The sequence below is a fragment of the Cyanistes caeruleus genome, chromosome 5, assembly GCF_971803275.1.
Source record: "Cyanistes caeruleus chromosome 5, bCyaCae1.hap1.1, whole genome shotgun sequence".
In the NCBI taxonomy this organism is placed as follows: Eukaryota; Metazoa; Chordata; class Aves; order Passeriformes; family Paridae; genus Cyanistes; species Cyanistes caeruleus.
In genome coordinates, this window is record NC_141705.1 from 66077428 (window position 1) to 66087273 (window position 9846).

The 9846-nt window shown below is 44.8% G+C and overlaps 1 protein-coding gene across 1 annotated transcript; it reads left to right on the forward strand.

The window, feature by feature from the left end:
- The first annotated feature begins 324 nt into the window (after positions 1–324).
- On the forward strand, positions 325–1183 carry LOC147653209 (uncharacterized). Its single transcript, XM_086889174.1, has 2 exons — positions 325–579; positions 893–1183. Exons 1-2 carry the CDS (start codon positions 325–327, stop codon positions 1181–1183), a joined length of 546 nt encoding a protein of 181 aa, XP_086745300.1.
- The last annotated feature ends 8663 nt before the right edge of the window (positions 1184–9846 follow it).

Sequence of the window (9846 nt, forward strand, 5' to 3'; positions counted from 1 at the left end):
TTGTGCCCAGCGTGGGCCATCAGATACTGCAATGGCCTGACAGGGGCTGCTGGAGTCATCATTGTGGCACGGGTGCAAGGCAAGCCAGGCCGCAGCGCTCGGGCCCCGCTCTGCTGGCCATGCTTGCCGCCATGGCTCCCAGCTTGGACTCAACATTCTCTCAGGGCTCTCTGCAGCCAGGGCGTTCTGTGCTTCTGTGACATCACAGCCTCTGGGGACGGCACGCTGGCTGGCAACTGTCCCCAGCTGTTGCTGCGCCCCAGTGCCCAGGCACAGCTGCTCGCAGAGAGACGCCCAGAGCCTCGGTGCTGCTGGCAGAGCACTATGGCTGCTCACGGCTCCTCCGCGCTGCTGCAGCTTTACGTGCTGCTGCTCTTGGCTCATCCCCTCGACCCTGTGAGCAAACCTGAGCGCAGCACGGATGCCTCTCCTCTGCTTCTGGAGGATTGTCATCTGGACGAGTCGGACCCTGAGCGCATCCGGTGGGCGGCCAGGACATTCCTGCTCATCGACCTGCTCATCATAGGAATGGCCATGGGATGGTCGCTCGGAAAAAGAATTCAGAGACGCTGGCGAGAGGTGAGGAGGGGGGTGGGGGGTCAGGCAGGCGGGATGGGGCAGACCTTGAGGGCCTCTTGGGCACCCTTTGGCCAATGCCCTGCGGCAGAAGGGGCCTGAGCTCCTGGCTGGGGAATGCGGCCCAGGGGCTGAGCTCCATGGACAGCACCAAGCAGAGGCGGCAGAGCTCTGCCTGCTGCAGCCTCTTCCCCGGGCCAGCCCAGCCCAACTGGGCCCGAGTCTCTGTCTCCCAGGCCAAAGGCAGCCCCACAGGTGCCGGCCCCGCTCTGCCCCTCTGCCTCTTCCATGGGGATCCCTGTGCTTTGCCTTGCAGCGGAATCTCCAGAGCCCTTCGGGCCGTGCGGGGCCCCGCCGCCATCGAAGACAGGGCTGTCCCACCAAGTTGATGCAGCTGCTGATGGACAACCGCGACCTGATGCGGCTGCTCCTTCGCAACAGCCCTCAACCAACCCCAAGATGGCGGCAAAAGAGGGCAGTGACAGGAGACTCCGCACCTCCCCACAGCTCTGACCTCCAGCGTCGCGCTCCAGCTACAGAACCTTACGGGGAACGGGTGACCAGTGCCCAGCCCAGGCACTGCGACGTTCCCCACCTTACAAGTTAGCCACACCCCTGTTGTTGTTCGATTCCCCACCACGTTTCCCCCAAGAAGTTGACCTTTCCCTTAGTGTTCAGTTCTAAACAGTTGAAGCATTGAAGTTTCTTAGCCTTAAGATTCTTACCCCATAGTCTTCTAGTAACGTTGGATTGTAGATTTTAGAAGTAGTCAAGTGAATAAAGTTCACGTTTTCTACACGTTGCTGTGTCATTTTCTTGAGGTTGCACCTGAGACCTGGGGACTCCTTGAGAGATGGCTTTGCATGGCAGCTCCAGACTGCCTGCAATGGAGAGCCCCAGTGCCCCAGCAGGCTTTGCAAGAGCACGGAGGGCAGCGGGAAAGAAGAAGGTGGCCAATATTCACCTGCCTCCACCTTCCAAGGAAGCTTGCAGTCAAACCCTGTCTGCCCTTTAGGGGGGACCCTAAAGGCCCCGGCAGGCATCCCCATGGCCCCAGGACGGGGGGCTTGCAGCACTCTGGGGCACCAGGAAAGGAGCAGGATCATCCCTGGAAAGCTGTCTGGAGACAAATCCAGAGACGTCTCCCCTGGCATCCAGGCAAGGGCTGAATACAGGCAGGCAATTAGATCCACAGGCTGCCTGGGCTATGGCACCAATCAGTCCTGCTTCATAGATTTCGGGGGGCGGGGTTATACATATATATATATATATATATATACGCATATATGTATATATGTATCTACATCTGTATTTAGTTCTTTGTATTTATCCTGTTGACCCTCAAATAGGATTAGATTTCATTTTCCTACAAAACAAAACATCCGTTTTTTGATTTTTAGGAATCAACCATCTGTGCTCCCACTTTAAATCACTTCTCTCAAACTCATTCTGCATCTTGCTCCTTTCCAGCACCATCAAATACCTCTGTTAAAATACAGAGCATCAGTGGAAGGACGACAATCTTGTTACTTGCTGAAGAAAGTTAACTTGGATGACATACCTGCTTTTAAAAATCCAAGAGGAACAAAACCTACACATCAGCTTTAGAATTTCAAAAGCTGCTTCCTCAACTCTTCCACACCACTTTACTCTTTGGGGACATTCAGCAGCAATACCAAACAAGCACAGAAAAGAAATGGAAGAAGAAATGCAGATAGTCAGCAGCAGACCACCTACCAAAATACATTTTAAATGCAGCTCCAAGTTCTCCAAGAGCAAGTTTGAAGTGTAAATGGAGACACTCACACAAAATTACTACCAGGTGGTACTTTTGGCATTTCCTTGGGCTTTCCTCTTCATTTTTTTTTTATCTCTCACCTAAAGCAAGAGAAAAAACCCCAAACAAACACAACCTTTCAGGCAGAGAAAAGATGTGGTTGCTCTTGAAGAAAGCATTTCATTCTGCCTGGAGAAGAAGCTGCTGGGAAAAATATTAGCTTTTAGCAAAATGGCACTGTGCTGTTGCACTTGTTCTAGCACTGGGAGAAAGAACAGGCCCGTCTGTAAGGCTCCTGCAGCTCACCCTGGCTGAGGGTCATTGACCACTGAGCACTGCAGGCATCACTGGCAACAACGATGGTGGAAAATGGGGAGGGAGCAGGATAAATAAATGTTTGCCATTGCCTTAGCCAAAAAAACCCCAGACATCAAAAGCAACCCACCCTCAAAACAAAGCTATGAAAATAGTTTGCCTCTGAATTTAAAGAACTTCAATTAACTCTATGATGTCTGCTTTTGGTTCAGCATTCATCAATCTGAATTTGAATATGCACAGGGTAATGAAAGGTAACTGAAGCTTAAAAATCATGTCTATTGACTTGTGCATAGCCTATACTGAAGCACATTAAAAAGCAGCGTTTTGCTTGAAATCTGCACGGTATTAACTTCATTCAGTCTTACACTCACTAGGTAATTAAATACATGAAGAAATAGATTTTTTTTTTTTTTATTAAGAATGCATTATTAATTAGGAAGGCATGGCTTTAGTAGAGTCTGCTGATACCAACATTACTCAGCTAAGTTCAAAGTATGAACACAAGAACTTGATGACAGAAGCAATGTTCATCAGAGCCTCAACAAGAAAGTTGCAGTTCCAAGTTTTTCAGATGTCCTACACTTGCTAAGGCATCTCCAGAAAGAGGAGTCAACTGAAAATAGCACAGGAAATTTGAAACCCATTTCTATATTTTTCTTTTTTTTCCTGAACTTTCTTGTGGGCAACAGAAAACTCCTAATATGTGGAATGCAATGTAGTTTTTATGCCAGAGTCATGAGTCATCCCCTCAGTTCCAACCTGATCCAATGCTCACTTGAATCTTGGAAAGGCTCAAATCAGCAAGATGAAATTAAAATTGTATTCATGAAAGGAGCTCTTTACTCTCCATTCCCCTCCCTCCCCCAAATACATCAGCACCAAGTGAGAAAGGCTCAATTTGAAAGATAATTATTACACAATTAAACTTGGACATAGCTAGTTTGCTACAAGTTCCAGCAGACAGACAAATGAGAGCAGAATCAGAGGTTATCAACCTCAATAGAAATTCCAGCTCATGCTTTCCCCAAAAGCCTCATTTAATTTATCCAGGATTAAAAAATAAAAGAGAAATGAAAAAAACCACATAAAAGCATTTCACATAGTATATAGTGAAATGCTATCGTTTCCACCTGAAATATTCATCATCATTATTATGTTTTTCCATACTAAATTACAAAGTCTCCTGCACCCATCTTCCCAATATCTCATTCTAAGTGCTTGCTACTTTAATCCCTTAGGAAGCAAAAGGAGCCCCAGGTGTCTCTGGATCAACAGAAACTAAACAACACAGCTTGACAAAGTATATTAAATTGTCAATCAACTCAATAAAGGTTTTCCACTCCAGAGATAGCTATCACCAGCTGATGAATTTGGCTAGGGCAGGTTTAGTGAAGAAAAACTAGGTCTTTATTACCAAATCAGTTAGGAGTTGTTCTACCGTACTGCCCGTAGGATGAGAGTATAAACACCATATTCTTCACAGCCTCATCCACAAAGAATTCCACCTTCAAATTAAGGCTGCTTTGGAGTTGGACCAAACCAATGAAAACTCACTCATCAAACACAGTGATGGCAGCATGCTCAGTCTTTGCAATACAAAACTGGCAACTAACAGCACATTCCTGATCACATCTCCAAGGCTGAGTGTACAGAACTGCAGTGGTGGCCAGGCCCTTGCTGACTGCCAAACCTCCAGCCATCATCCCTTCCTCTCACAGCGACAGGGCAGAAAATAACAACAGCAGAAACTAGATTTTTAGCTTAAGCTAAAACCACAAAGGTCATTGATGAAACAGACTGGAGTGCTTTAGAAACTAGCACGCAGACTTAGCTGAAAACAAATCTTATTGATCACCAATTACAATGAATACTTAATTCTGTTATTCTGCATTATTATTAGACAGTCAGAGACAGCCAAGCTGACCTCAAGCATGCTGAAGCATCGGGGCCAGGCAGTGCACATCTTCCCAGGAGCTGATTTACCCATCGTTCTCAAGTGAATTCACCTGCACATAGCCCCACCGTACAACTGCTAGGCTGCAAAATAAAAAAATAGCTCTGCTTAAGAGTCAAACCCCAGGACATAGACCATATGAAAGGAAGAATGAAACCTGCAGCATTTGGTTGACCTTCAATGCCCTGAGAAGATGACAAATTCCCCAAGATGAACAAGTGCCCAAAATACAAAGCAAAGGACTGACTTTTAGGGATCAAATGTTAAATAGGCCTGCGAAATTGGAGTTGTTAGGTTGCACATGAAAGAAGGGAAAAAAGAAAAAACCACCCCAACCCTCAACTGCAATTTTACATCCCTCTTGGAAAATTTGCTTTAATAAGAGAGAGGAATGGATACAACCTTCCCCTCACCTGGAGATTTTAATCAATTCAAGCCATTTCAAATCTGGCAAGAAAGCCCTACCACAGTCCCCATCAAACAACATTGCCTTTCATTTTTGCTTCTCATGACTACTTCAGAGCAGTCTAAATAACAGCAAAGAAGGAAATTCAAGTTGCAATTCAAACACTAAGCTCTGGAATCCCATATTGCCTTCAAACAACTGCATGAAACACTAACTTCATGCTCTATGCTCTCCAATACATAGAAGCCATTTATTTGCATAGCCTTTGGCTGCTAAAGATGGAACCTGCATTTCTAGGAGCAGATGGGCCTGATTCTCACCTTCCCCCGACACACATGAGCAGTGTGGGCCCTGCCTTTCTGGGCACCTCACACTTACTTGATTCAAACTCTTGACTTTGCTCTCTGGAACACTGCCCTTCCTGAATCCAGCCCAAGCTACGAAGCAGCCACACACCTGCTGAAGTTGCCATTCTTGACATCTGCCTCTCCCCATCAGGATGCCTTGCAAAAACTATTAGGATCCAATGCTGCCCGTGTCTGCTGCAAGGAGGAGCTCTCTGGCTTTTTTACTGCTATCTTTAGAACATTCTCTTTCTAAGGTCATGACAGCTGGGGACAAATACAGAGCAACACTTTGAAGCATTAACAAACAGAAGCAACAGAAAACAGAAGCTGCTGCATTTCCTGTGGCCATTTGAGGGTGAAACTGCAAGTGTGAAAATATTGCAGTTCTGTCATTCAGGAAGAAGCACACGTTCCAAAGGAAATCCATTCAAAGCAGATTATACAGCATAGATTTGTTATCCATTTGAAGTTATTAACTGGAAGCCAAAGAAAGATTTCTTTGGTAGCCTCACAGGTTTATCTTCAGCATTTATAATGGAACAGTTACTCTGCTTTAAATTTAAGTGTTTCTTTCCCCCAACAGTCTCATCTACCTCCTCACCAAGCTGATACGGAATAGAGGAGCACAGATCGTGTGAGGAACAGATTTGGAATTACATAAATGGACTTACCATGTGGCTACAACTGATATTTCCAGCTCTGTGGCCTAAGAGCATCCATCCATCCATCCATCCATCCATCCAGTGCCAGTCCAGCACTTCCTGATGGTATTTGAAGCCACTGCTTCCACACAAGTTAGAACAATGCACTTCTCCTTTGAGGTCATCTGGCTGCTCCAAGTGCAACAATGGAGCCACCAAGTTCCAGTTGCAAGGTCAGCATTACAAATTTAAAACCTTCCTGTTACAAAAGGTAAAGGCTCTCCAATCCTGCTGGAAACAAGAGCTTTGAAGAAACCTAACTCTTCCAACTTCAGCTTGCTTCCAACTTGAACGGTATCAGCTTTTTTAGATAATAAAGGATTGTCTGTAGATTACTGTGGATTAAAATTAGAACTGCAGACCTGACTATTAGTCTCAAGTTTGCTGGTGTGAGGAAGGTGATGGTCCTTCTTATCCATCCCTGGAATCACCATCATGCACTGTCTTCACTATCTCCAAGAGGTATTTTTTTTTTCAATGTGGATAAACTATTTTAGGAAGTTTGGAACAGGGAGAATGGCTGCCTTCCATACAAATCAAACAGGTTCCATTTCCAAGTGATTACAATTGTATCAAAGTCTTCAGGCCCAAATAGGTGTAGCCGCTGTGAAATACAGAAGCCCTTATGAAAGGCTCACTCAGAAGGTGTGAATAGAATAAAAAAGAAATTCATTATAAAAAAATGAGGAAGGAAAAAGCCTTCATTCCCAGCACTGCAGAATTCCAGCCAAGTAAAATCTCACTCACTTTACAATGAAAGGAAAATATTTGAGTGGTGGTGGCAGGGACAAGGCGAGGATATACAGTGCCAGGGAGGATTCTGCACTTAGAGATGCTGAGTATCCAGCCAAGAGACAGAAATTCAATTGCCAAGGCATTTGAATGAAGTCAATTAAGTCACATCACCTTTTCTATTTCAGTGTTTCCATCTGACAAGAAAGCAAAGGCGGGCAGCAGAAAGCAGGTGAGCTGCTGCACTCAGGGGTAGGGATCAAATGAACTATGCTGGTTCCATATGCACTATGGGAAAAGCAGGCAGAAGAGAGGAAGAGCTCTAAAATTAAGATGGAATTTTAACCTCTTCCTTCTCTGTTGACACTGACTGTAGGCATGTCTAACAGCTTTTCAGACAATTGTGTTTGATTTTGTTCCACAAACCTTACCTAGATCCACATTCATTAGCTGACTCTCTGCTGCCATCAAAATTGAGGGAAGGAACACCTTTTAGCACTGCTTAGAAACAGAGGAGATCAAACTAAACTCTGCAGCTCCAATGAGCGAAGGAATTATGTCCTATCCACCTTCATGAAGCCGCAAAGACCAAAATCTCTTGAGAGCGTGCCATTTCCTTTCAGCCTTGTGCACTGAGCCTTCAGCTCATCACGGATCAAAAGATGCTGCACTAAATTACAAGAAAAATGACTGCATTCTGTTTAGTTGCAATCCTGGTAGTCATAACAAATCTTGTGTGCATCAGATGGCCTCCAGAAAAATCACATGCAACAGCAACACCATCCTCAGATGCTCTCCCAGTACCTTACCTAATCATTGCTCCGTCACTGGACAAGACTTGTCCCCACCCTTCACACCTACAGCAACAAACCTACAAATCTTCCGAACATTTCTTCAATTCCACACCCCTCCGGAACATTCCCGCTTAAAACCGCACAGCTGCCCACGGGACAAAGGTCCAGTGTTACAAGCTGCTGCTCTCCCTCCACACAAGCCCCTTGCACATCTTGCACTGCTGCTCTGAAACTGCACAATTTGTCAGCAGCACCATTAGACTCAGAATTGGGAAACAATTCCTTCTGCTGGGTTAAGTTGGAAACAGTTCAGGCTACAGGAGTTCTTTATTATTCACCCTCATGGAATGCCCCTGCCCTTCAGAGCTCAAGCACTCCTGTGCAGAGCATCTCATGGAGCCAAAGAGAAAGGACTGCTGTCGCAAAAGAAGAGTCTGGGAGGAACTCCCAGTGTCCTTCATGCCTTGAGAAAGCTAAGGAGCAGTCACTGATGGCCTAAAGGGTACAAATTCAGTTCAGATGACAAATTTTCCAGGGTGATCCCCCTCCTCTTTATCTTCTAACACAACTACAAACAAACCAAATGATAGATTTCACAAGGAATAAGGGATGTTTAAAAGCAAATCTCTAAACTAAGCCTGGCATGCTCACCCAGGAGTTCAACACAGCAAGGCAGGCACTCTGCACTACCTAGTTCATGGCAAGAGATTTCTAAACTCTACCAAATGAAGAGAAGAAATGAAAGAGAGAGCAATAGAACCGTATTTTAATTCATTTCAAGGCATGGAATAACACAGAATCTTTTCCATGAAACTAGGGCATTTTTCTCCCTTATCTAGTGCCCAAGTAAGATTAGAAATTGGGAAAAAAACCACTGAAACTGCAAATGCATTTTGCCCCCAGCTAGAAACAAAAGGTAATTATTTGAAAACTAGAAAAAACTCCAAGAGGAAACGTAAAACATTATGGAATATGTATTATTTTTATCACCCAGAATTCCCCATGTTAAAGGCACAGAGAAAACCATCATTCAGAAGTGGGAAAACAGAGGGACTGTACAAGTGAAATGGAGTTCTGACAAATGATGCTGTGTAGAATATGGGTTCCCAAACCAACAGAACAAAGGCACCCCGACAGCAGCAGCCTCAGAGATTGTACATTGCAGCTGAAGCACGGGGGTTTCTGTAGATTCACCTTGTAAACTGGCACACTTACTTGCCAAGGCTGCTGAACTTCTTTCACCTTAAACCACAAAACCTCCCAGTCCTTCCACAGCAATCACTCCATCAAATCAAGACAGACCAAAACATGTTCTTTGCGCTGTTCACAATAAGATGAAGTTATGTGCCCAAGAGATACCATTTGAAGTCAGAAGGAACAAGCCAGCAGGTGTAGAAAACTGGTATTTGAAGAAGTGACAAAAAGACAGCAAACTGAAGCCCATGCTTAATACAAAAGCCCATGATTAATAGAACACAAATGCAGATGGATATGATAAGCTTGCACTGTCGAAGCTAAAATCATTTCTAACAAAAATCACCACATTTCCAAGAATTCAGTACCACTTGTGGTGGCCACTCCTGATCTCTACATAATATGTCAGCAGTTCAATTGGCAAGAATCTCTTTATCTAGATCCAAGCAGGGAAGAAGTCAAGGTCCCAGTGATATGCAATTCTGTAGCTTCATTAGAAACCTTTCATCCTGCAATAGTTGAAATCCAAGCGAGAAAAGAACCTGTTTGGACACCAACTATCCTTAGTAGCAACGTTTTGCAGCACGCAATTTGAAAAGGTTAACCTGCCAGGCAATAATACAGACAAGAAAAATGAAAAGGAGGGCAAGGAGAATCATCTGCTGCTGAAACTGCTCTTCTACAAAAACAAAGTGATATGAAGATTCAGCCCGTGAAGAACACATTCCTCAACCAGGAGAGAAAAACACAATTCTTAAAAATCTCCTCTGTCGTTCTGATTGGGAACGGTGGGAAAGAACGACACGGACTCTCAAGGGAGTCACAACAGGAGAATCTTCTCTACTTTATTACTCTAGGCTTGTCTAATAGACAGATACGTGGAAAGTACAGAAAGGAAACTCTTATTGCTTAGTAAAGTGCTACATCACCATCATTGGTCAGTGGGGCTCACCACCCCCCTGACTTTCTCCTGCAAGGAAAACAAGAGGACAGACAAACAGCACCTGGCAGTTGTTTTCTGTCTGTGAGGATTGTTTTGAAATCCTC

Coding starts and splice junctions, on each gene's coding strand:
- LOC147653209 (XM_086889174.1), top strand. CDS start 325: ATGGCTGCTCACGGCTCCTCCGCGCTGCTGCAGCTTTACGTGCTGCTG. Junction 580..892: donor TTCAGAGACGCTGGCGAGAG/GTGAGGAGGGGG, acceptor TTTGCCTTGCAG/CGGAATCTCCAGAGCCCTTC.